This window comes from Ilyonectria robusta (assembly GCF_021365365.1).
Source record: "Ilyonectria robusta strain PMI_751 chromosome Unknown BGZ61scaffold_6, whole genome shotgun sequence".
Lineage (NCBI taxonomy): Eukaryota > Fungi > Ascomycota > Sordariomycetes > Hypocreales > Nectriaceae > Ilyonectria > Ilyonectria robusta.
Genome location: NW_025764440.1, coordinates 1193365 through 1219089, shown reverse-complemented (window position 1 = coordinate 1219089; position 25725 = coordinate 1193365). Strand labels below are relative to the sequence as shown.

The 25725-nt window shown below is 55.1% G+C and overlaps 7 protein-coding genes across 7 annotated transcripts; 5 read left to right on the top strand and 2 right to left on the bottom strand.

Annotated features, from left to right (window-relative positions):
• The first annotated feature begins 446 nt into the window (after positions 1-446).
• BGZ61DRAFT_198700 (uncharacterized protein) lies at positions 447-2718 on the top strand. Its single transcript, XM_046237885.1, has 3 exons — positions 447-1230; positions 1282-2027; positions 2086-2718. The coding sequence occupies exons 1-3, from the start codon at positions 609-611 to the stop codon at positions 2287-2289; spliced, it is 1572 nt and encodes a 523-aa protein (XP_046106876.1). The 5' UTR covers positions 447-608; the 3' UTR covers positions 2290-2718.
• Positions 2719-3236: 518 nt separating this feature from the next.
• Positions 3237-5695, top strand: BGZ61DRAFT_198677 (2-isopropylmalate synthase). The gene is made up of 4 exons (XM_046237884.1): positions 3237-3542; positions 3665-3809; positions 3866-5443; positions 5500-5695. The coding sequence occupies exons 1-4, from the start codon at positions 3535-3537 to the stop codon at positions 5647-5649; spliced, it is 1881 nt and encodes a 626-aa protein (XP_046106875.1). The 5' UTR covers positions 3237-3534; the 3' UTR covers positions 5650-5695.
• Positions 5696-7522: 1827 nt separating this feature from the next.
• BGZ61DRAFT_198583 (armadillo-type protein) lies at positions 7523-11000 on the top strand. Its single transcript, XM_046237881.1, has 6 exons — positions 7523-8030; positions 8181-8239; positions 8320-10299; positions 10348-10591; positions 10641-10749; positions 10802-11000. The coding sequence occupies exons 1-6, from the start codon at positions 7982-7984 to the stop codon at positions 10989-10991; spliced, it is 2631 nt and encodes an 876-aa protein (XP_046106874.1). The 5' UTR covers positions 7523-7981; the 3' UTR covers positions 10992-11000.
• Positions 11001-12092: 1092 nt separating this feature from the next.
• BGZ61DRAFT_198641 (uncharacterized protein) lies at positions 12093-14965 on the bottom strand. The gene is made up of 7 exons (XM_046237883.1): positions 14788-14965; positions 14215-14719; positions 14038-14160; positions 13575-13982; positions 13462-13529; positions 13199-13410; positions 12093-13125 (listed from the first exon to the last, which is right to left on the bottom strand). The coding sequence occupies exons 1-7, from the start codon at positions 14865-14867 to the stop codon at positions 12260-12262; spliced, it is 2262 nt and encodes a 753-aa protein (XP_046106873.1). The 5' UTR covers positions 14868-14965; the 3' UTR covers positions 12093-12259.
• On the top strand, positions 14966-15961 carry BGZ61DRAFT_198640 (uncharacterized protein). The gene has a single exon (XM_046237882.1). It carries the CDS (start codon positions 15064-15066, stop codon positions 15577-15579), a length of 516 nt encoding a protein of 171 aa, XP_046106872.1. The 5' UTR covers positions 14966-15063; the 3' UTR covers positions 15580-15961.
• A 1594-nt stretch (positions 15962-17555) lies between these two features.
• On the bottom strand, positions 17556-21560 carry BGZ61DRAFT_516182 (alcohol acetyltransferase-domain-containing protein; the record flags this gene model as incomplete). The annotated part of the gene is made up of 6 exons (XM_046252284.1): positions 17556-18201; positions 18330-18937; positions 18991-19849; positions 20553-20875; positions 21031-21210; positions 21517-21560. The coding sequence occupies 6 exons, from the start codon at positions 21558-21560 to the stop codon at positions 17876-17878; spliced, it is 2340 nt and encodes a 779-aa protein (XP_046106871.1). The 3' UTR covers positions 17556-17875.
• A 560-nt stretch (positions 21561-22120) lies between these two features.
• Positions 22121-23680, top strand: BGZ61DRAFT_516181 (uncharacterized protein; the record flags this gene model as incomplete). The annotated part of the gene is made up of 2 exons (XM_046252283.1): positions 22121-22583; positions 22641-23680. 2 exons carry the CDS (start codon positions 22121-22123, stop codon positions 23186-23188), a joined length of 1011 nt encoding a protein of 336 aa, XP_046106870.1. The 3' UTR covers positions 23189-23680.
• Between the last annotated feature and the right edge of the window lie 2045 nt (positions 23681-25725).

Below are 25725 nucleotides of genomic sequence, written 5' to 3'. Positions count from 1 at the left end.
GCCCCCTCTTCTTGTTCCCGACACTGCCGCTCTTTGCTTCTTCCAGAAGAACAAGGAACTCTGTTGAATCCCGTCCATCCTCCATCCTCGCTTCTATCGCTTCCCGTGAGCGGACCGCTGCCACACTCGTCACTAGCCAGGCCAGGCCGACCCAGCAACAACCCTCCATCCCCGCTCTAGCCTGTAGCCCCTCCGACAAGGTCGCGGCTGACTATATTCTTGGCCGGGGGGTCCTTTCATCATTGCTGTCGGATGACGACGTTGCTTGTCGTTGCCCACCCTGATTCTTGCGGCGTCCAGCTCGCGCGCCATTAAATCCACCTGACTCTCAAAACCACCTGTCGATCTTGGCTCCTTGGTTACACATCTCTTCTTCCTTCATTCTTCCTTCATTCTTCCTTCAACATCGTCGCATCGTTGGTTTTTGCCAGTTTTCAAGACTCTTGATAGCGGCTCCTCTCAGCGACATTGAGGCTCACCCCACGGACCCCGCTTCGCCGGACCACCCCCAGCAACTACGTCACCGAATTTGCCCACTGAGCTGGTTGCCTACCGAATCTACAAAACACCACAACTAAAAGCATTTGGGATCTCTTGATCTGACTGTCATGTCCGCACGCGGTGTCAGAACTACCGAGTTCGAGGAGCGGGACTATTACCCCGCTCCTCGTCGCTCTGCCCCCGATCTGACCGATGAGGTCGACTACCGTCGCCGCACTGTCACTATCGACCCTCCCAGCAGAGAAGAGCGCGCTCCGGCCTTCCTGCGAGGCGAAGGTCGTCGGCCTGAAGCAGGCCCCATGGTCCTTCGTCAAAGACAAGTTGAGACCATCGACCGCCACCATCCCAGAAGCCCCAGCCCTGTTCGCGTGCGAGAGGAGCGTATCATTCGGAGGCCCCGGAGCGTCTCCCCAAGCAGCCATGACCACGAGCACGAGCGTTCTCGCACAAGAGTGGTTGAGCGCGAACGTGTTAGAGAGCCCTCTCGGAAGCGATCTCCCTCACCACGTGTTGTGAGATACGTCGCACCGCCCCGACGGTCGCCCTCTCCAGAGGATCATGACATTGACATTGAGCGCGAGCGCATTCGCACGCGTATCGTGGAGCGCGAGAAGGTGCCTTCGCCTCCCCCGAGGCGCGAGCCCACTCCCTCTCCTCCTCCTCCGCAAGTTATTCGCGGACCAACCATTGAAAGAGAAGTTATCACACATTGGCGAGACATTGATCATGGTAAGCACAATCCTCAAAAATTCCCCAAGACCAGAAACTAACAGCCAATAGGTGTCATCAAGGCCAGGCCTCCAACTCCTCCTCCTCCTCCGCCTCGCGCACCTTCGCGGGTGAGGGAGCGTGAGACAGATATTGATATTTCCTTGACCAAGAACAAGACTGAAGTTGATATCTCGCGGACGACTCGCACTCGATCCAAGAGTCGCGAGAGACGCTCCCACTACCACGATGACGACTTGGTGATTCGACGAGACACCGAGCGTGTCAGGTGGGATGACCAGCCCAATCGACGCCGAGCCCACTCGGCAGCCCCCACGCCTAATGCCGTTGACGAAGAAGGAGATTATATTACATCCAAGGTCGACTCACGTGGCCGTATGGGTGAAGCCTGGGGAGGTGCCACTAAGGACTGGGCCATTGTGGATGTTCCCCCTGGCACCGAGCGCATTCGCATGGATGGCGTCGGCGGTGGAAGCACCGACACCTCTTGGAGTAGATACAGTGGTGTTCGAAGGACCCAGTTCATCCCCGAGAGAGATGGTGCCCCGGCACCGGCACCGAGGGATCCTTCTCCCCCGCCCAGCCGTGACCGCGTGAACGTCTCGGTCTATGACCGTGAGAGGGAAATTGATATCGAAAAGGTCACGGATCGGCGAGTTTCGCGACCTGCCCCACCGCCCAAGGATATGTGGACTGAGATCACCAAGGATCTCGTAGTGCGGGAGGCGATCGAGGAGCTGGGCTACGACTATGAGGAGACGAACCAGTTCTTTTATATCATGGACTACCTGCGATATGTAAGTCTGCTCCCAAGATTTTTGACACTGCAAGAAGCGAGTTCTAACAGTTGCATAGGATGACGTTCTTCACCTGGTTGACATTTCGGACGAGATCCGCCGAGCCCGAAAGCAGCGCACCCGCGAGCTCGAGTGGGAGCGAGAATACCAGGAAGATTGGGAGCGCAGCCGTCACCGTCACCCGGGATCCCGGTGGGACGAGATCGTGGAGCGTGACCTAGTGTATGAGGGTCGACCGCCGCCTCGTGGCTACATCCGATAAACGGATTGCAGAAGCATGTTTGCCTCAGTTTCCGAAGCTTGATATGTTGGCGTTATCGGGCAGGAAGACCATACGATGATACGTTGCAAGCTAGAGAGAGGACAGCAGCCCTTGTCGGATTACGAATACCTTGTTGGAGACTCTTGGACTACAGGACATTGGACCATGTTTGAAGCTTGCTTAAGGATGACGTGGTGAGCGTTGTGGACTCTGGGTGACCAATTCGGCGACTTGAGATTTGAATCCGTGTCCTCTGGGTTACAGAGGATGTACGGAGTATGAATAATGAACGGGTCAATATGGCGCGAGATGAGCTTGGATGGGATGGGATTGGTTTGGATGTTTGTAGATGCTTTGCTAAAGTCGTTCTAAGGACGATGACAATCAATCACGAGTTATGACAAGAAAGACAAATGAACGAAGTGCAACAAGTGCAATGGGCAGATTGGCTGGAGGATGGATGAGAGGAGACGTGAGGCGGCGCAGACAACGGGTGATTGGGAGTCTCCCAGACCGGTGACCTCATCCGCCAGAAATCCTGTCGGGAGAAGAACGGCTAGCGTGCCCCACATCTGCGACCCCGCGACTGGACGGGGGAGGATACGACGTAGCGAAGCCGGATGGGGCTGGCGGGGGCCTCAATCATGCTGGAGGGCACTGGAAGAGTGACTGGAGAATGCATTGTACTACGTGATACGTGCTAAATACTACGCAGAAAGGCCCTGGAAGCATGCCGATGCGGAGAGAACAGAGGAGAAAACGCTTCGAATCACGGAAAGGGCGTACTGCAGGGCGCGGCACAATGGCCGATGGGCGCTGACGCAGCGATTTAAAAGCCAATCCGCGATGGAGACGGGTTCGCCGCCCCACCCTGCACCAGCACCTAGCACAAACCAGCCAATATTTGTGAAGTGCCGGTCCGGCGCAGCGCCCAGCAAGGGACGGGAAAAAAAAATTATGAAAGCGGGCAGTGGCGGCTTCGGGTCTTCTTCTGCGTCCTGGCCTGGGTACGCTCGGTTCGTGAACGTCGATTGTGTGACTCAAGCCTCTCGACTGTGACTCTTGGATCCTTTACTGGCATTCTTGTCTCAAGTGCTCTCCTATATCAAGGCCCATACGCGGCTCGTCTTTGGACTCCAGACTTTGGACAGCTTTGTCAATTCCAATTCCAATTCCAAAAATTATCACCCCTCCTTCCTCATACCACCCCAGACCCCATCGTGGTCTGCCCCGCATTCAGTCAAGATGGTGATGTGAGTAAACGAACGTCCGCGGTTGCAACTTGCTCTTGGATTGTGGTCCCTGAACTTGAACTCCCTCTTCTCCTTCTGTCGCGGGACCTCGCCTTGACTAACACCACGTCTTCCGCTGCCAGGCTCAAGGATCCGTCGACCAAATACAAGCCCTTCCCTGCGCTGAACCTCCCCGATCGACAATGGCCCTCGAAGACTATCACCAAGCCCCCGCGCTGGCTGTCGACCGATCTGCGCGACGGAAACCAGAGTCTGGTTGACCCCATGGCATGTCGCCCGCTTCCCCCGTTGCTTGTCGATTTGCGCTAACACCCGTGTCTCAGAACGGCGAGGAGAAATGGCGATACTTCAAGATGCTTACCGATATTGGCTACAAGGAGATCGAGGTCTCCTTCCCCTCGGCTTCTCAGACCGACTTCGACTTCACTCGCCGCCTGATCGAGACCCCCGGCGTCGTGCCCGACGATGTCTGGCTGCAGGTCCTGGCGCCCTGTCGGGAGGACCTCATCAAGCGCACCGTCGAGTCCGTTAAGGGTGCCAAGAAGGCTATCATCCACATCTATCTCGCCACTAGCGACTGCTTCCGGCGGGTCATCTTCAACTTCTCCAAGGAGGAGACCCTGGAGTTGGCTGCGCGCTGCGCCAAGTATGTCCGCTCCCTGACCAAGGACGACCCCGAGCAGCAGGGCACCGAGTGGGCGTTCGAGTTCAGCCCGGAGACCTTCTCCGACACAGACCCAGACTTCGCCCTCAAGGTCTGTGAGGCCGTCAAGGCCGCCTGGGAACCCACCGTCGAGAACCCCATCATCTTCAACCTCCCCGCCACCGTCGAGATGTCCACCCCCAACATCTTTGCCGACCAGATCGAGTACTTCTGCCGCAACATCACCGAGCGGGAGAAGATTTCCGTTTCCGTGCATTGCCACAATGATAGAGGCTCCGCAGTCAGCAGTTCCGAGTTGGCCCAGATGGCTGGCGCCGACCGAGTCGAGGGCTGCCTGTTTGGAAACGGCGAGCGTACCGGCAACGTCGACCTGGTGACCCTGGGACTGAACCTGTACACACAGGGCATCCACCCCAACATTGACTTCTCCGACTTGCAGCGCATTATTGACACCGTCGAGGTGTGCAACAAGATCCCCGTCCACCCCCGTGCTCCCTATGGCGGCGCTCTGGTCGTGTGTGCCTTCAGCGGCTCTCACCAGGACGCCATCAAGAAGGGTTTTCAGATCCGGGAGAGCGACAATCTCAAGTACGAGGACCGCTGGCAGGTGCCTTACCTCCCCCTGGACCCCGCAGATATCGGTCGTACTTACGAGGCCGTTATCCGCGTCAACTCCCAGAGCGGCAAGGGTGGTGCTGCCTGGATCATTCTCCGCAAGCTTTCCCTGGACCTGCCCCGTGGCCTCCAGGTTGCTTTCTCACGTGTTGTTCAGACCAAGGCCGACGAGCTTGGCCGAGAGCTCTTGTCAAATGAGATCACCGACCTCTTTGAGCAGACTTACTTCCTGAAGGAGAACCCTCGCTTCACCCTCGTTGACTACAGCATCACCCCTGATCGTGCTGCGTCACCGGCTCCTCCCGCTCCTGGCAAGACCCAAGATACCAAGAACCTCAAGCGGGTTTTTGACGGAGTAGTCTTGGTTGACGGCAAGGAATATAAGCTGCATGGCCGTGGCAACGGCCCTATTTCCAGTCTGGCCAACGCTCTCCGCAACGTTGGTGTGAATCTGGACGTCCAAGACTACAAGGAGCACGCCATTGGAAAGGGCCGCGAAGTTAAGGCTGCGACCTACATCGAGTGTACGACAAACGAGGGCAAGCAGCGAGTCTGGGGTGTTGGCATCCACGAGGATGTTGTACAAAGCTCCCTGGTCGCTCTCCTGAGCGCTGCTACCAACGTACGTATTATTTGCCCTCTTTTTATCTGATCTGATGTGCTGACATGAAATCATAGTTTGCTGCCAGCCGCCCTGGCAGCCCTTTTATCCGCCAGCCGTCGCCGGAAGCCGTGGAAGAGACACTGACGCTGAACGGAACCAACGGCAGCGCAAATGTGCCTTCTACTGTGGTGAGCATGTTGGAGGAGAAGGCGAATGGCATGTGAAGGCCAATGGACAGGGTATCAGTGGGGGGCATTGCAGATGGACAGGGAACAAAAGGTGCTCAAGGGTTGAGACACCAAAAAGCCGCTCTTTCTCATGACGAACACGCGGGGATTGCAGAGTCTGAGTTTCTAGTTTCTGGGATGTGTGGCTCATGGAAAACATGAAAAACAGGCATGACAGCGGGTTGCACGTTGGCCATGACCTTGGGGAATTGTGCATTGCAAGGGACTGGAAAAATCATGTAGTTTCGCATCTTGCATGGTGGGGAATCCGGCATTCATGTTAGGCATGTTGGTTGTTTGAGCCGAGTCCTGTAGTTGGATTCAAAGAATGAATGAAGTGAAAGAAGAACAAAGAAGCAACTCGACGTAATCTTGGCAAGGCGCAACGTGTTAAGACTCGGGACGCCACCTGGTACTCATAAAAACTAGCACCTCCACCTGGACCTCGAGGACCAACAGGCATCGCGGGGATCGTGGGCATCTTTTGATGAGTTAGATGAGCAAATGGCCCAGCATGGAAAGGTTGGCGGGCAATGATGCGGTGGTTGCCAGGGAAGGGTGGGGGCGCGGGATAATTGCCCTGGGACACTTGTTTACTTTCTGAGGAGTCAATACAAACAACGAGAGCGGGTTAGGAGGAGCTGGCGGTGGATGGCCGCTGTGAGTCAAAGAGGGGCATGCAGCAGACAAAGGCGAAGGTGCAAACGAAGGACGGGCAGTAATTGTCGCGAGAGAAGGTATTCCCAAAGTCAATAGATTGGCTGGAGCATGCTTCAAAGGAAAGGCTACGCTTCGGATAGAGTATTGGAGGGGGAAACCCTGTTGTCGCATTCATGTTCCATGTGCCTCTGCGCTCTGGGCTGTGCGAAGAGCGTGCGCCCGCCAGGACAATGGAATGGGATGGATGACCATGGCACGGCGGGGCTCTGCGTTATTCACACTGTATGCACAATGTACTGGGAAATGCGGTGGGCGGCTCAAATTCACGGTCTGGGGAGCGGGCGGCTTATGCAGGCCCCAGGGCATTCACTGTGCAGGACGCGCACGCCGCGATGACTCTTGGGCCAGGGGATTTGGCTTTCCAGTAGGGGCAAGCCATCTCGCCATGGCGTTAAGCGAGGTTCGCCCGGGCGACTTCGCCGGCCTTTGATTTGACAGAGCCCGGGTGTGGAGAAGAGGAAGGTGGGAAAAACATCGTTCCGTCTGCGGACAAGGGACTGGCCATAAGGTTGGTGGAAGACTCGAGTGCAAATGGCAGAGCGTGGGAGGGGGGAACAATGCTTGGACGGGGATGTGTGAGGCTGCTGTAATGCAGTGTGCTGCGCTGCACTCCGCTGCGCAGCACACCTGATGCGTTGTGGAGAGCGAGCCTGTGGGCGAATGGTGGTGCATGGGTGCAGCGTGCGTTCGCCTCGTTGCCTGCCTGCAAGAATGGCGGTCGCGGTGAGAGCGTCTGAGACGAGACACCGTCATCACCAGATGGCACATTCAAGACCGCGAATTGGCTTCCCGCTGCAGTGCCTGTTTACGGGGAAAGTGATTCACACCCGGCCCGGGACTCTCTGCATGCTAAACAAGCAACCCGGGCGGGCGGGCCGGGGGGGGGAAGAGAAGTGTTTGAACATCAGGAGTTAGCAGCATCAGGCTGGGCTTCAGCATAAGCACCGTGTGGCACAGTGCGAGCAGCGCCAAGGGCCAGAGGGGAAAAAAAAGTGGCGGCCGGTGACCTGGGCTGCAGGCAGTGAAGAGCGCCCGGGACAGTGGGTAAAATTAGGCGGTCGTGGTAGCGGGCAGCGGGCAGCGCAGGCGGTCGGGGCGGCGGTTGTTGGCGCTGCTGGCGGGACCTTGCGTCCCGTCACCAAAGCCAAAAGCTCCTCCTCCCACACAACCGCCTCTTCATCCATCTTCCCTTCCAAACCCGCCCATTCTTCCTTTTGTGCCTCCGTGTGCAACCGACCCTTCCTTGTCTCCCCCAGCTCCTTGGCTCTTCGCGCGATCGGGCTTCGCAAGTCTCCCAGGCGTCACGGAATTTCCGGCAATTTTTGGCATCGCGAGATCCCTTTTCTCTCCTCTCTCTTTTGGGCCCTCTTTATACCACCCGCGCCTTCGCCGCCGCCGCCGCCGCGCCGCCCCCCCTCCCACTACTCCCACGGTCCTTCCCTCTCCTGGCCCCCCAGGCCGCCGTCGTTGGAAAAAACCCCCGCGTCTCCGCCGAAACCAGTTTTACTTGTCGACACGTGCGCCTTTCCTCGACCTTCTTCGTCGACTCGCTTGCCTCAGACTTCTTTTCCTTGAAGCCGCATGACGACTCTCTTCTAATACTGCCACCATGTCGAGCTCAGAGATAAACCAGGTGCTCGCGAATTCGCTGTCGCCCGGTGAGTTTGGGTCCCCCCCCAGCGGTCCCCTCCCCCAAAACTCTTCCCCCTCCTCTCGCTCCCGCCCATTGGCGATGCTGACCCCCCGTGCACTCCGTCTCCCCTCCGCTGGTGATCGAGGGACGTCATCGTACTGACTGCTATTCCCAGATGCGAACCTGCGAAACGCCGCCGAACAGCAACTCACCCAAGCCGCGGAGAGCAACTTTGTAGGCGACCCCTAATCCCCCCCCTTCGCCCACCGCTCCTTAGCTCGGCGTGGACTTGGCTAACATTTCCGCTCGCCTAGCCCCTATACCTCGCAACTCTCGTCCAAGAACTTGCAAACGACTCTGCCGATGGTTCCATCCGAGCCGCTGCCGGTATTGCCCTCAAGAACGCCTTCACAGCCCGAGACTCGGCTCGTCTGCTAGAGCTGCAGTCAAAATGGCTGCAACAAACAGACGACGAGACCAAGGCCCAGGTTAAGCAGCTTACCCTGCAGACACTGAGCTCCACCAACATCCAAGCCGGTACTGCCGCTGCCCAGGTCATCTCCTCCATCGCCGTCATCGAGCTTCCCCGTAACCAGTGGTCCGACCTTCTGCCCTTCCTTGTCAAGAACGTCAGCGAGGGCGCCGATCACCAGAAGCAGACCTCTTTGACCACCATCGGTTACATCTGCGAGAGCCAAGACTCAGAGCTGCGCCTTGCTCTCGTTGCACACTCGAATGCTATCCTGACCGCTGTTGTTCAGGGTGCTCGAAAGGAGGAGACCAACCTCGAGGTCCGCCTCGCTGCCATCACCGCTCTCGGTGACTCGCTCGAGTTTGTCGGAAATAACTTCAAGCATGAGGGCGAGCGCAACTACATCATGCAGGTCGTCTGCGAGGCTACCCAGGCCGATGACTCCCGGATACAGCAGGGCGCCTTTGGCTGCCTGAACCGAATCATGGCTCTTTACTACGAGAACATGCGCTTCTACATGGAGAAGGCTCTGTTCGGTCTTACCATCTTGGGCATGAAGTCCACCGATGAGGATGTTGCCAAGCTGGCCGTCGAGTTTTGGAGTACCGTTTGCGAGGAGGAGATCTCCATCGAGGACGACAACGCTCAGGTCGAGAGCTCGGACCAGATGCGCCCCTTCTACAACTTCGCACGCGTTGCCGCTAATGAGGTGGTTCCCGTGCTGTTGCTGCTCCTGACCAAGCAGGATGAGGACGCTACGGACGACGAGTACAACCTCTCTCGCGCCTCTTACCAGTGCCTGCAGCTGTACGCCCAGGCCGTTGGTGCGACCATCATCACCCCTGTTCTCCAGTTCGTTGAGGGTAACCTCCGATCTGAGGACTGGCACAACCGAGATGCCGCCGTTTCTGCTTTCGGCGCCATCATGGAGGGTCCGGATGAGAAGGTCTTGGACCCTATTGTCAAGCAGGCTCTCCCTATTCTGATCACCATGATGGATGATCAGTCCCTCCACGTCCGAGATTCGACCGCCTATGCCTTGGGCCGCATCACTGAGGCCTGCTCCGAGGCTATCGACCCCGAGACTCATCTCCCCACTCTCATTGAGTCCCTCTTCAAGGGTCTCCTCAGCAACGCCAAGATGGCTCCTTCTTGCTGCTGGGCCCTGATGAACCTGGCTGAGCGTTTCGCCGGTGACTTCGGTGCCACCACCAACTCCATCACTCCTCACTTCAACCAGGCCGTCAGCTCTTTGCTCGATGTTACTGCTCGCACAGATGCCGATACTTCCGTGAGAACTGCTTCCTACGAGGTGCTCAACGTCTTTGTGCAGAACGCTGCTTCCGAGAGCCTGCAGCCCATTGCTTCGCTGTCAGATGTTATCATCAAGCGTCTGGAGGAGACTGTCCCCATGCAGAGCCAGGTCGTCAGCGTTGAAGATAAGATCACCCTCGAGGAGATGCAGAACAGCCTGTGCACTGTTCTTCAGGCCATCATCTCTCGCCTGGATAAGGAGATCATTCCCCAAGGCGACCGTATCATGCAGATTCTTCTTCAGATTCTCAGCAGCGTCGGTGGCAAGTCTAGCGTTCCTGACGCTATCTTCGCTACCATCAGCAGCCTCTCCACCTCAATGGAGGAGGACTTCGTCAAGTACATGGATGCCTTTGCGCCCTTCCTGTACAACGCCCTGGGCAACCAGGAGGAGCCCAGTCTCTGCTCCATGGCTATTGGTCTGGTCAGCGACATCACCCGGTCTCTGGGCGAGCGAAGCCAGCCTTACTGCGACAACTTCATGAACTACCTCCTGAACAACTTGAGGGTATGCGTTCCGAAACCTTTATTCGAGAATCTATCTAACAGTCAACAGAGCACTACTCTGGCTAACCAGTTCAAGCCTGCTATTCTGCAGTGCTTCGGCGACATTGCTGGCGCCATTGGTGGCCACTTTGAGACCTACCTGTCCGTTGTGGCCCAGGTCCTCGAGCAGGCTTCTACCGTCACTGCTACCCCTGAGGGTCCCTACGAGATGTACGATTACGTCGTCTCACTGCGCGAGGGTATCATGGATGCTTGGGGCGGCATTATTGGTGCCATGAAGGCTAGCCAGAAGAGTAAGACGATTGGCTTGCAACAAGATTACCTTATGCTAATGATTTGCAGCCCAAGCTCTCCAACAATACGTGCCCGCTGTTTTCCAGCTCCTTGGCCTCATTGCCAACGACCAGAACCGCAGCGAGTCTCTCATGCGCGCCTCTATGGGTGTCATCGGGTAGGCTACATTCCCCCAAACATACTGACACCAATGCTAACTCCCTGTTCAGTGATCTTGCCGATGCCTACCCCAACGGCGAGCTTGTTGACGCTTTCCGTCAGGACTGGCTCACCACCATGATCAAGGAGACCAAGACCAACCGCGAGTTCCAGCCCCGAACTGTTGAGACGGCTCGATGGGCTCGCGAGCAGGTTAAGCGCCAGCTTGGCGGTAGCCAGACCGTTATGGCCCAGAACTGAATGTTGTCGACGCAGCGTTCAAGCTCCCACGGTGCATCCGTGATACATGACCATAATGTCATGAACAATGCCGAGGACCCAGGCCACTGACTCTTGGAGTGTCAAGTCTGTGGCATATCCCGGCAAAATGATTCCACCCCCTCCCCACCCCCTGCCACAACATAACACGATCCCCATGACGCTTCCATGTATATAGATCCCCATACGACACTACAGTAATTGAAATACCCCCTCACGACCCTTCCCATCATCATCCATCAGCATTACCCCAGCTCCCCATATGTATTCACTTCCCAACCCCACCACTACACTACACGTCACAGCACCACCCCCCTTTCTACTTTTTGTCAGAGATGCAATGAAGGAATAGAGAAATCATGTATGCCCCGCGCGGATTAACAGCGGCGGCGATCCAAAATTCATGTAGAGGCTCGGGGAGTCAAGGCGGTCGGTTCGTTTTTGTCTGTTAGCTTTTTTTGCTCGCCTTGCGCCCCATCAGGAGTCATTCTTGGATTCCCTTTCAAGTGATTGGGAAGGCCCGGTGATGGCGTGCTCAGACATGCCTTGCGTGTGAGGGAGAACGAGTGGAAACCAGAGGAATACCATATCCAGGAGCGTGTAGGGGATTTATTTAGAGCCAGAGTGAGCGAGAGAAATGGCAGACGAGAACCAAGAGAAATCGAATGAGGCGAGTCGAACTAGAGTATCAAGTGATCTCGTTCGGGTTGCGACAGTCAGCGGTAGTCAGTGGCGCAAGAACCAGTTGACCCCTACAAACATCGTTTGTGTGCTTTTCTATGTATTGTGACCATGGTGAACAGTACGTGGTAGATTGATGTAACTGCAAGTGTTTCTCGGGGTGATATGTAACCCGCATTTCCAAGTAATTTGCTCTATCCATGGTATTTCCCCCAAGCCTGATTGTCATCCGCATTTAGGTATCGTATTAACAAAAGAGAAAGAGGTTATGTCTAGCAAAGCATGCTAACCCCAGTGCCCCGAGGCTGAAGAGGCCTCGCCCACCGACCGCCTTTTATTTTCGCTGCCGAGCTCGCCATGCAATATGTTCTGAAAAGAACACGGGAAAAAAAGTCTAACAAGATGTAGGAAGATGAAAAGTAAAAGGAAGAAAATGAAGACCAACGAAAGGACAGCGTCATCACTCGTGACAAGGTGGTGATAGGAGGGTGCGTACTAGATAGGATATGAAACATGAACGTGAATATGGATACATAAGCTTGTGTCTGGTGATGGCGCGGGAGTAATTGCTAACTGTATCCGTCAAAGACACCACTGGGCGGCATCCAATCCTGCGGGCCGTTGATATAAAATTGTAACTCATTCTCGAAGCCGTCAGCAGAGGGGTAGAGACCGGCGCCAGGCGCTTCGGAGGCGACAATGGTGTTGCTGTTGGGGAGAGGATAGCCTTGGACGGATACTACGGTGGTATTTTGTGGAGAAGAATCGAAGGCCTCGACAAGCATGCCCAGACCGTTGGAGTTACCGGTGTTGGTGTTAGCGGCCATATAGAGGTGCGTAGGGAGTTGTTGCTGAGAGTAGACCTGGGTGTCAGGGACGGAAATGGGCTGTTGGTGTTGCTGCTGGTGTTGTTGCTGGTGTTGCTGCTGCTGCTGGTGTTGCTGTTGGTGCTGATGCGGCCGGTGATTTTGTTGCGGCTGATGATGCTGTTGCTGCCGAGGAGGTTGCTGCCCTTGTTGGGCGAAGTGCAAGGGTATGATGTGGGCAGTCGGCGTCGTGAGGGGCGTCATGTGTTCGTGAGAGGAGGGTGACCGGAGGGTGGAGGAGGATTGAGTTGCATCAAATGAGCCGCGCGTCCTGCCATAGAATGATGAAGAGGATGGTGATGGAAGTGAAGAAGTAGAAGTTGACTGGGATGCCATGGGGGGGTTGATGGAAGATGTGGTGGCGACGGCGACGGGATTGGGAATAGGGTCCTTGCCATCGGCCATGCTGCCATCAGCGCCGAGAGAACCGCTCGGGTCGCGAGCGAATCGTTCGAGGGCGTCGACCCAGCGTGAAGCCAGTGGCCAGACCTCTTTACACTCCATGAGGATGCTAAGGGTACGATGAAGCATCATGGGACCGTCGCGGGTAATCATGGGATCTGGGCAGACTACGGAATAATTTTAGTACGCATGGTCGAAGCTTGACTGTGAGAAGAGGTTAAAACTGGTAGTGAGACGCACTATTTGGGTACCGGCAAAGGTAGGTGGCGAAGAGGCCACAACTGTAGACACAGAAGGCGGCCATCTGGGCGCCGACACTCTCATCTGGAGAGCGACGAGTGAACTGGGCGTCGATTTGGTCAAAGAGACGGCGGACATTGTGGAAGAGCTCAAGAGAGAGGTTGGAGAAGTAGGCCTGCTTTTGTTCGTCCTTGGAGCCGAGGGTCAAGAAGCTATTGTGGAGTCAGCCGAGGTTCTTTGTGGGAGTTTACAGAGTAACATACTCTGTCAAGTAGGGTCGCCGGGAGACAATATTGCAAAGCCGTGGAATCATAGTCACGCCGAGATATGCCTGATCGCGTTAGTTCCTGTAAGAGTATGTATCTTAGGAACATACCAAATCCTGGCCGTCTGCCTTGTACTCCTTGAAGTAGTAGTGACTCCATTGGTGTTCCTGGGGTAGACCTTGCTCCCAGTCGCGCAACCTCTTGATCATAATAGCAGCTTCGCTATTGGGGTCCCAGGGGCTGGCGCTCCTGGCAAAGTTGACTGCACGGCGACTTACAATTCCCCAGAAGTGGTGAGCCTGAACCATAGATGCAAAAAGCGAACGATTCGGATCGAAGACGAGCGATGGGTTTTCGTCTGCCGGGGGTGTACCCTCAAGGGCGGCACGTGAGCGAGGTTGACGACCTGCGGCAAAGTCTTGCTCGTCGCAGGGAAGGAGGGCGGTGATGTCTGAGGCAGCAAGGGAGACAGGCGAATAGGGGCTAGAGTGTAGTTGGTCTTGGCTATGAAGCATCCACTGGATACGAGTTAGTGACTTCTTTTGGCGACTCTTGGGGCAAGGTTTGACGTACCAAAGTCCTTCGAGCAGATTCAGCTCGTATGATGATTTCGGGGCTAGGGTTTGGGATCTGGTAAGTTTCCTCTCGGTGAAGTCTCATCAAGGAAGCCATTCGCATCGAAACTCCCATGTTAATCTATGTTGTTAGCATGCTGCGCTAATTATACGTGCTCTCAACAGACCAACATACATAGCTCATATTTTTTAATCCGCTACCTTGTTGAGCGATGCTAAGTAGATAGAATCCCTGGCATCTTTCGAGAGTGGGCTCTTGGTAGAGTTCACCGTATGCGAGCTGGGACGCACGCTCCATGAAGAATTCGGCGGCCTGGATACCAGAGCCATACCGGGCAGCGAGAGCGGGAGTCAGGCGTGCCGAGATGCTGAGAATGCAAACGACAAGAAAGACGCTGACAGAGCGAGGGTCATGGTGGAGCCGGGCAGGGAACTGTTGCTTGGGGATGAAGCCGTGTTGGAAGTAGTGACGGGTGAATCGGTTGATACCGTCGATGAGGTCCGGCAGGGGAGGTAGACGATCCCATTCATCGGCTTTCGAGCCTGGAGGTCGCACGACAGGAGCTTCTAGAATGTCCCGTCGCACCTTGGCGGGGTCGCGTCTGGCCGTCTTTTCGGCCCTCATGCGTGGGTGGCGGAAGTCACGATCATTGTCTGGTTGGCCTCGGACGGGAAATATACTACAACCATTGTCTCAGCGGGGACTATTTCCTAGTGTCTCGCGAACGGGAGCGTGGTGATGGCATACCAGTCTTGGGCACTGAGCCCTGATTCGAAACAAGCTTTGCATGGTGGTTGTGCCTTGTCGTGGACGCATTTGCTCCTCATCCGGCGACATCTACACAGGAGCGGGGGTGGTTAGCCATGGGTCACAGGCAAGAAGGGCATTCGCAACGACGGAAACCCGCAGCATGGAAGCCATTGACGGAGCCGTCGACGGAGCCGACTAGGGATACTCTCGCCGGAGCCGCAGGGGAACGGAGAACGAACCCACCTTCGACAAGCAATTGGAGCCCGGCGCTTGATGACGCCCACGATGCCAGAAGTCGCACCGCCGGGCGCGTCTGGGTCTGAGTCCCCGTTGATGGTAGCGGCTGTACTACCACGATGGATAGTACGGTCAGGGACATCCGTGGTCCCCAGGATGGCGGGCATCGCTCCAGGAATGGCCATCGCGGCGACGGCGTCCATAGTGTGCCTCTGGGGCAGCGGCGGCGGCAGCGCGTCCCGGCAGGCGTCGAGTCCAGTAGCGGCAACAGAAGAAGAGTTTCGCTGGGGACCGCGACGGTGGCCGTGGCCTGGCCGTGATGGTGTGACGGCGACTTCCCAGGTGGAGCGTGGGAACTGTTGTACAACCTGGACAGGAACCGCAGGAATTAAACTCGACTCTAGTCTCTGGATCAAGGCGATGGATGGGTGGCTTTTGGACCCCCAGCAGCTGCAAAGCGGGAACGCGGGAAGCCAGCTTGGACGCCAGTTCCCTGCGGGTCAGACCCGGACCACCAGACCAACAAGCCAACAACCCAGGCGGATCAGCTAGATCAGCCAGCCAGGTCGGCCAGATTAGCCAGGCCGGCCAGCCCAAGCAGCTAGACGAACCAGCCCAGTAGGCGGCAGAGCCAGCCTGGGCGGCAGATGGTGAGGGATGACAGGGACGGCCAGATAGGGTGATGTGCAACCTGCAAGGTCGCGCGATTGCCTGCCGGAGTCCAGGAAAATAAAATCAATATGCCCACGATGACCAGCAGCGGGCGGCAGCTCTAGGTTGTCACGGGTTCCGGGGTTTCGAGACCCGCGTCCGAGCCGGATAAGCTGAGCCCTGATCTGTTGTGCAAGACCGAGTAAGTGAGGGAGTGAAGGAGGAGAGACAAGCAAGGCGCGAGGTCACACCTGGAAGCCGCCTCAGAGCCACCTCAGGCCAGACCGGGAGACCAGAAGGACGGGGCGGAACGAATGAGAGTTATAGGATGGCCACAGCGTGGCGAATGGTGCTGGGTAATACTGGGAATATTACGGGTTAATAAGACCATCGATCTGTGGGCGATGGGTGGTAGCGACGCATCGATTACGGGTTAATAAGACCATCGATCTGTGGGCGATGGGTGGTAGCGACGCATCGACGGCACAGCGGGAGCTAAGACGTGAATATGTGCGCAAGTAAGAGCGTTTGCGTTCCTAGCAAAAGTGTATTAGGCGCCCGGGTTCGACGGATAACACCATTGCTTGACGTACATAGGCATTTTTACTCACCTAGGTCTGCCATTCCCCCAAGGCAGTACAGTGGGCAGCGCAGTGGCCGTTGGCCGTAGGCGGGTACCTGGTGGCCTGCTTGCTTGGCGGAGTTGGAATGGACACAGAGTTCGACCAGGTGGAGGTGTGAGAGGAGAAAGAGAGTGTGAGAGCGTGAGAGTGGGGGGAAATTATAGGAGAGTCGTATGGGGGGCTAAAGAGGCTGGCTGGTACTTACTTCTTACCCCAAAAGTCCGCACTTGAACGGCGAGGCAGTAGCAATCTGAGAGCAAGGAAGGAAGTAGGCAGGCAATGAGGCTGGGCAGGAGGGACCACTTTGAGGTCGAAGATGGCGAGTAAAAGCCACCACAACGCGAGGACTCAGGACTCAGGACTGGCGCAGCGACGAGTGCCGAGTGACAAATCCGAGGGCATGGACGGTAATGCTGAACGGTAGTATTATGGTGGCCTCTTTGGGAGGGGGCGGCGGAATAGGAAGAACCCAGAGGAACGGGAATGCCACGCCAAAGACACTCCCGACTACTTACCTGATGGACTATCTGCTCTGATCTGGGACTCTGGGGCAGCGCCATCTTCGGGCCCGGTTCCAGCCCGGACAACCCTGCTACTTTTTCTACTTACAGCAATGTTTCCCCGATACCCGGGCATAGCCTGTTCTCTCTCATGCTTCTCGTCCCTTCCAAAGTACTCGCGGACAATAAATCGGCAATCTATCTCCAGCAAATTAGCCAAGCCTTTTGTGCATAGACAAAGTCCAGCCCGCAAGAGCATCAGCCAAGAAAGGAAAAGCAAAGTTTAACTCCGCCCCCCCCTCCCCCGGATCCAACTCGAAAGTAAAGTGAGCAGGGGGGAAACATAGACAGGAAAAGAGAAAACAGGTCCAGCAAAACGGCCTACGTCGTGGAAAAGAAACCCGACCAGCTACGAATGGGCTGGCGAAGGCGGCGCAATGCAGACCGACGAACGGGTCGAAAAAGAGGACCCTGTGGCCAGTTTGAAGGCGATTTGCCTCGCCGCCATTGGCTCGGGAGAGGCCGCTAGAAACTTAGTGGTGACAGGATGCAAGGGGCAAGGATCTATCTTGTTAGTTGAGGGGTCCGGGCTCTCCATATTTGTCTCACTCCCGTGTCGGGTATCCATGACTTTCAGAGCCACCATGATGAATCTGCGTGCGTTCTTGCAGGCCCGCGGGCGTCGAGGGCGCTACCGTCTGCTAGCACTAATATTAACCCTTGGGATGTCAAATCTGGCTTTCTTTAGCTCGGTACGGTGTCTTGCCTGCCGTCGTCATGTCATCTCAGCGTTCACCCGTCATGACACTCGAGGGTGACGCACACGGAGTACACTGAACAAGGCGCTGACGACGGGAAAGAGGTACGACGTTGGCGGGAATGTAACCAACCCTCCCCACTACGCACAAACCGAGGCTTCATCGTCTGTCCCCTCATCTCCTCTTTTATTCTCCTGCTTGCAGCCATTCATATCATGCCATCCCGCCTCGTCCCGTCCCGTCCCGTCCCGTCCTCCAAGTCCGACACTCCAAACTCTCGTACTCTCCTCGCTTTGGCCTCACTGTCATCCAAAAATCAAGGAAATCCTATTGACCTCATTACCGACGCTACCGGAGATACCGACTGCCAAGTGCTCATTCCCCGCCCCATCCCACGCCGAGTCGACCTCTTGCATTCCTCCCCAGTCTTGAGACTCTCCCCCTCATTACCAACCAGCACTGGCCGGTATCCAACATCCAAGTCCCGACTTGCCATAACCCACAAATCCACCCTCGGCACCAGGTACGGCTGCGATGGGAAAGGCATCACCCTCGTCCCCACTATTGACTCAAACCTGCTCGTCGACTCCCTGATTACCATGTTTTCACCCCCGAAGTCCCAGGGGTCTGGAGGCGCCAAACCTGGATCACACACATAAGTGTCCTCCACTATTTCCCACATAATATTACTCCTCCACCGATGCTGTCGATTATTCCGAGTTAGCATGTCGCACCCTCCCAGCCAAGCGATCAACTCCTTAATGACTCACCTGCAATACGTCTCTGTTCAGACTCCAGCAAGGACTCAATCTTGTCCATGGTCAACGCCAGCAAGTCCTCTGCCTGTCCCCTGCTCACAACGCCTTCTTCATAGGATACATTGACCACGGTATCGCCCCCCCTGACCCCGGCAACGTTGAATACGAAACCCCGACTGCCTACATTGCCGTTGACGGTTGCTGCCGAAAACTGCACGTCCTCGATTCCCCACCGTGGTTGCTCTATCTGCTCCTCTCCCGTCGCCCCACTCGTTTGGACCGTAAACGCGCCCAGGTTTGAAACGAAGAACGACTTGCTGGTAACTCGGCCCATCCCTTCAAGTGCCTTGTTTACGAAGCTCTCGAGATCGCCCCCCAGCAACGTCCCTGCCATCCACGACCTCATGAATTTGTTGGGAATGTGTTTCAGCATCGATCGTCGATAGGACCGGGCCAGCTTCCAGGTCGTCTCAGCGTTAACAGATGGGACATATTCCAACTTGCCGCTCTTGTCACTGTGCTTGGTCACAATGCTTCGGTAATACCCGAGCCAGTGCGTATGGAAGCTACCGCCAACGGCGTTCATCATGACTCCATCGCTAGCAAGTACGCCACCGAGCCTGGGCATCCGAATATAGGGCCGAATGTCGAAGGCGTACCGAGAGCAGCCAACCTTTCCTGAGGAAAGAGGTCAACGGAAAACGTCGCCAGCAACATCACCGCGAGGAGGGCAGTGAAGGTAGTCCCGTTGGCTCTGCAAGCTGCGAGAACAGCAGACATTTTGCGCGCCGGAATCCGAAGAGACGAGACACGTGTGACAGTGCGCATCTCAGGCGGTGCGACCTCTGTAATTGACGCGAAGTATGGTTTTGCGGGCTGCAAACTACTAAAGAGGAGAGTGAACCCAAATATGAGGCCGACCAAGGAACGCTTGATTTGTCCCCAGATTAACTCCGGGATAGAGGGTTTATGGTCAGAGAGACTCATGGGTTCCGGGAAGAGCGAAGCCGTGTTCGGGTCAATGGTGACGATTGGGTCGACCGATGCCAGCCCTACAAGCGGGAGCGAATTGAGCCCTCGAAGCAAGGTCCGGTGGAAGACAATACCCGAGTTGGCGTCGGCCACGAGATGATGCAAAACAAAGACGACATCACGACCTCCTACCACATATACTCTCCACCAGGGACGGCCTGAATCTTCTTCGAACCACTCCCATTTGTTGTGCAGTTTCTCAAAGAAGTCAGCGTCGGCGCCATCGACATCGTCGACAAACTCGATGCAGTGGTCAAGGTCGATGCTGTGCAACATGCCGATATGCAGGTGGTGGCTGTCGCCCTTGGGTGACTGTTGTACAACCCCAACAATGCGGAGCGCCGAGTGGGCCTCAACGACGGACCGAAGGGCGGCGGTGATGGCGGTCCGGGAGAGCCGATTTCCCTCGTCCAGTCCAGCGGGAGCATAACGGGCTGACACAAGGATATTGGACTGGATTCCGAGCCGATGGAACATGAAGAACATGCGGTCATAGAAGCCTGTGTGAACTTCAGTTAGTCGTGGCCCTCCCCTACGAGGGGCTTTTGTTGGGGAGGGTGAACTTGCTGGACTCGCGGACCAGGGTGAATGCACTGTTGTGGCCGGCCATAACTGCGAGCCGGACGGTTCAGACTCTTTGGATTTTTGGTCAAAGATCAAGGAAGACGCACAGATGCAGAATGAGACATCAGAGGATCGACTATTAAACGACACAAAAGAGGAATCAGGTCGACGAGTTGGCAAGAACCGGGACAAGTGCCTCAAGGGAGGGGTACGTTCTGCCTCAACTTCTCATGTGGCCGACTTGAGATGCATCGCTTTTAGCACATTGGTCCAATCGAATGGGAAAGTACGAAGGGAGAATGATATGCAAAATGACTTGTTCACCAGCTCTGACAGGGTCCAGCAGGAGGGAAGACCGGCTAGACCCCGAGGACGGTTCAGACTAGAACATGTAAGCGAGGGAAAGAGGACTTGGGCCTGCGGAATGGGCCAGACAGGATCCCAAGACGAACGGAGAGTGGTTCGAGGGCGACAGAGGGATCCGAGAGGACTGCAGAGGACTGCAGAAGACTGCAGAAGAGCTGAGTGGAACTACATAAGGTATGCAGAAGAGCCGTGGCCATGGTAGAGGAGGAGAGGGGGGAGTGGAGGGAAAGCCAAGACGCCGTCGGGGTCTGACAAGCAATGACAGGCCCTGACATGACCGGGGAGAGTGGTAGAGTCGCCTGGCAGCACCCGATATGACGGTTGAAGACGGTGAGTGGTCCACTTGGAGTCTCGGCGTAGACCGCTTCGCCGCTTGGCCGCGTGGTGATGGGGAACTAGGCCAGGATTTGGCGTGTTTAACCTGAATGCTGGGTCTGTTTTGTGCAGGTCGGTTAAGCACTGCGCAGTACACTACTGTAAGTACTAAGTAAGTGGCATTGCCAACTGGCGACGCCTCGCAGAACGCAGCGGCGGTTGCAGATCCGGCAGCGCTTCCGTGGGTGCGAACGGTTCGCGGGGCCCCAATGATAAAGACCCTTGAGGAAACAAGAAACACCCCAACAGCGCCCTAACGTAAGCCATCGCGCCTCGGCCCGCCATCCACTTGCCCCGACGTTTACGGATATCTCGTTCAAGGTGCGTCAGATAGTGACAGCGGCCAGTCACCACACGTCACCGCACACCACCGCACAGCTCGCCTGCGTCTCTGCGCTCTATCTTCTCTATCGAAATCTGCCTCTTGCGGGGAATGCGTGGCTTGCACTCGCCAGCTGACTCGGGCGAGGCAACAGAACCTGCATCTGTGGCGCGGGCAGCCTGCAGCAAGCCCGCCTGAATTGAGACCAAGAACCGACACGGGCCGGGAGTCTGCCTGCGTTCCTTTCTTTTGCAGTTTCGCCAGTGGATGCGGACGTAAAATTAGCATCAAAGGACATCATGAACAAAGGGTCCTAATAAAAGAAACATGGCCTTCCGCGCGCCCGCCTCGACGACGTAGAGATGCCCGCCGACTGGGCTCTCCAGAATTGGGCGTCATTCGCTAGCCGTGGTGCCCTCTAACATGCTTCACCATCGCTTGACGGCTGCCTCGTTCCCTACCCTAGACATGTTCTACGACTGCCAGATGCCCCATCGATTCACTGTCGCCACTTGCATCCAGTTCGACCCAACTACGAACCAGAGTCGCTTTTCGAAATGAATCACGGTCCATGGCTTGCGCATGACGGCGCTCAGGAGGCCATGGCTGGCGTTTGCCCTTTGTCAGTCGCATTGATGGTCCTCTGGCCCTTCCACTCCAGAGTTTGGCAATCAAAGACTCACCTTCCTAAACCTCGAAATATATCCCATGTGTCACCTTGGCCGCATTGCTGCCTTCGATTTGTCCGTCTACTCCAGCTTCTCCATCATCCAGCTTCTCCATCATCCAGCTTTAGCGTCTCTGCCGTCACTCTCCAGCATCATTTCTTCTCTTTATAGATACTCTTTGCTCTTTGCTTATATCAGGTATGGCAGCGGGTGTGCCGATTTCGCCTCGTCCTTGCTTAATGACTGCCGTTCGGCGCCATGTCAGGCTGACAGACTTGGCCAACGAGCTCATCCTGGCTATTCTGGAGTTCTGTCCCGATTTGGCCTCTCTTCTGAACGCCTCGCATGCCCATCCCACTATATACCACTTGTTTCGCGCATATCATAACCGCCTCGCCACCCAGGTCTTAAAGAATGAGCTTCCAGAGGAAGTATATACACATGCTGGGGTCGCTTTCCTCGCTGGCAAACTGACCATGAAGAACCTCGACAACCTCAGCCTTGACGACATCAGCCATGCGGTCCGGAAAATCACAACCTGCAGGGACACAGGTTCCTTTCACAACCTAGATATGTCTTCAGCCAGCTCAGTTTCAAGACTGCACCGCAAGGTGGTTGACCTCGCCGACGTTTGCTTTCGCGAATGCGCCGAAACCCGAGAGCAGAACTTCGCCCCGTTCCGAGACTCCCTGACCAAGCGACAGCTGTCCAAAACCGAACAGATTCGGATTCAACAATCTATATACCTCTTCGAGATTCTACGAATCTTCTGTCAAGAGATGTATGTGGGGGGAGATCAGCCCCAGGCTTACTACGTCGACCTCTACTTTAAGCTTGGAGAACTGCATCTGAACTTGACGGAAAACACGCTGGCGCCATGGGAGATGTACCAGGTGATTGCAATCCAGTCCTTCTTCAGACGAGTGTTGCACGGCTTTGGTGAGTTTGACACCCCCTTCTCACTTGGAGAGCCAGTTGCTGATCCATGCCTTGTAGGACGAGATGAGTACCGCAGCGAGCGGGTGATGCCCGGCTTTCTGAGTTATGGGATCCCTTTCCTCCACAAAGCCATCTGCGAAACCGATCCTTCGGAGCGCGACAGTTTCCTCTCTCAGCATGAGCAAGACATTCTTGAAAAGCCAATACATGGAATTGGCATGGTGATTTCCAGGGGTGCTAGACACACATGGACCCGCAAACCGCTTAAGCCTCTCGACGAGTATAAACCATTTTGGACCGGCGACGTGGCGGGCATTCGGATGTGGAAAAGGATCGAGGCCAAACAACTTACCATGTCCACCGACGACCCCGTGTGGTCCGACATGTTCGACTACGAACTATTGCGCTTGGAAGGCCGTCTTGATCTTTGGAGCGCTGCGCTATGGGATGATGCTCGCTGGGAGGACATCGAGCCAACACTCCGTCTTCCTGAGCCAGAATGCTGGGCTGGAATCCAACATCACTCTGAGCCGATGGAAATGACGTTTCACCTTGCAAGACATCCGGATATGGCCTGGATGCGACATGAGAGTGTGGAAGGTTGAGATGACGAGCTTCTGTTGGAGAGTTGATGTTTTTGTTTACACCGAGGGATCTTGTTCGCTCTTTCGGATATTGTTGGTAGTGGCGACCAAACAAGCATGCGTAGGTCAGATGCCAGAATTGACATGGTACAGGAATCAGGGTAAGTTGGACGGAAGAGTGTGTTTGGCGCATACACGCTGGTGCCGTAGAGATAATGCAGTTGCATTTTGTTTCAATCACTTTGGTCATGTGGGTTTGATCTGCGGAAATCATGATCCCGCTTGCCGTTGGACCTCCCACGATGAAAACAGAACTCTGTGTTTGTTATGGAAACTTGGCCGGCATTTTCGTGAGTGGAATCCAAAGATGATGCTTCAAAATTTGGCTTTGTCAAGAAAGGGGATTCTATTTTGCAAGCTCTAGCACAAAATTATTGGCTGGTACGCACGGAAGTTTGCTAAGCTCTTAACTTCATCTGTATCAATATACTTCGCATGAATCCGATCAACGAGGTGAGCATGGAGGAGTTGTTTTTGTATAACTTGGTCAATATATATCTGGCCGTGTCTATGGGAAGCCTTGCTTTGCGCTCAGTTGAATGATGTGGAAGTCAGTAAGTCTAAAATATTGAGATGGTAGAAGCTTTCCATACCCATAAGGGCAACAAGCTTGTTGGCAAAACAATAAACAAAGTGCTGTAGAAGATGTCCATCGCGAGAAGTGACGAGACGAGCAGCACCTAAAAGACCCTTTATCGCGCTCCACGTGGGCGTTCAATTAGCAGTAGTATCTCCTAAATGGTTGAATGATCTCTACTAATTTCGCCTTTCTTTTCTGTCCAGCTGGGCAGTTTTGAAGTACCGGCTTGTCAGCAATGGCGCCGGTGGACAGCTACGCGTGGTCGGACCGGAAGGTCGAGACATAGAGGCCAGCCGACTTATTGGCCATCCCTGTTTTTATGTTTTTCGTCTCGTATTCCATGTAAGAGGACCCCTTTGACTACAATTGTGTTAGGCGCGACAGTGGCGAGCCACCTCCAGAAATACAGTCTGGTCATGGGGTCGATTTGGTACGATACTGGGCTCGTTGAGGGCGTCACATCTCCAGAAAAGGACTACGTCAGGATCAGGCTCAATTTGACGTATGGCACTCAATTCTTTGGGGGAGAGACGTCTCCAAAAATATGACAATGGAAATGAAATTGGTTTGGCGAAGGCAATCCCGCGCAGCACGATTGAAGCCGCGTTTTGGGGTCGTCAGGATCTCCGGGGAAGCAATCACGGATTTGGGTTCGATTTGTCGCTGCAGTATTGTCGCATCCCCCTTGAGTACTTTTCCGGGACCATTGCGAGCAGGATACTGAGACGATATTATGGGATCTGGATTCAATTTCGCGTCGCAGTCTTGTGTCAGCATCTTTCTGTCATGGATGAGCCACGACAGGGAAAATCACAGAACTTAGAAGTTGTGAAACTCGAGGTCGTAAGGTTCCTTCTCTGTTCTCGGTCCACATTATAACTGCTGACTCGGATCTCAGATCCACGTTGCTATCAAGCGTTCACATATTACCGCCCTCGACCCGCTCTTCCAGTGAAAGACTGCGACGTCAAATCTCCTTAGATTGAATCCTTTTTCCATCTCCGTTTTACTTTGTCGGCCGTCCTCGCAAAAATCATCTAGCTATAGGGTCGCCATGAGTTTGAAGCAAAGCACCGAAATGTGACAGAAGGAACATGTGTAAGTTGCATGACCCCGCAAGGAACGTCGCGGCAAGTTGGGCTTCAATCTGTATCAAATTTAATACATTGCTGAAGTTGCGGCCTCATCACTAAAGTAAACGGGTTGAAGGTTGAAGTGCGGTGTGCGTTAGGCCGTCTAATGTTACTGACGGCCGGATTGGGTGTCTTTGGAACGCACATTTGGTGTCATCTGTCTTGGCGAAAGTGCAGCAGCTCTAATGTCTTGTCTAAACGAAATAGCGTGACAATGCGGCTCAATCCTGCTCCCTCCATGGCATGCTTTCTTGGGATGTTGAGTCATCTGGCCTTGCTTTGGCGATTGTTGGTACAGCTAGTCTAAGAAATTGCCATGCTATCGGCTGGGTGGTTGTTGCGAGAGCGGGATTAGTCCTTAACCGGCAGAATCAGAGGTTTTCTCAGTTAATTCCTGGGTAATAGAGCCATCTGGGCACAGGGGCGGACTCATCTGTTGAAACTCAGGCGAACCCGAATCATCATACTCGCTCTTTGCACTTTAGGAAGCACATCAGCGACAACCTAGTCAAATCCTTTTCGTTGAAACCCACCGTCTTGCGTAAGAGGGCGAATCATTTTTCGTCTTTCTTTGCAATTTTCCCAGCACAAGAACAAGAAATCGAGGCTCTAGCCTTTTCTTTTGCTTTGAGATCGGGGCGATAACGAGGCGATAACGAGGCGATAACGAGGCCATACCCTCCAGGACGGACCGGCCAGACGCGCAGCCTTTCTCTTTGTCGAGGCCCAAGTCAAAATGAGGGACTGATCCATTCAAGAATGGAATTCTAGGCGTAACAATGATA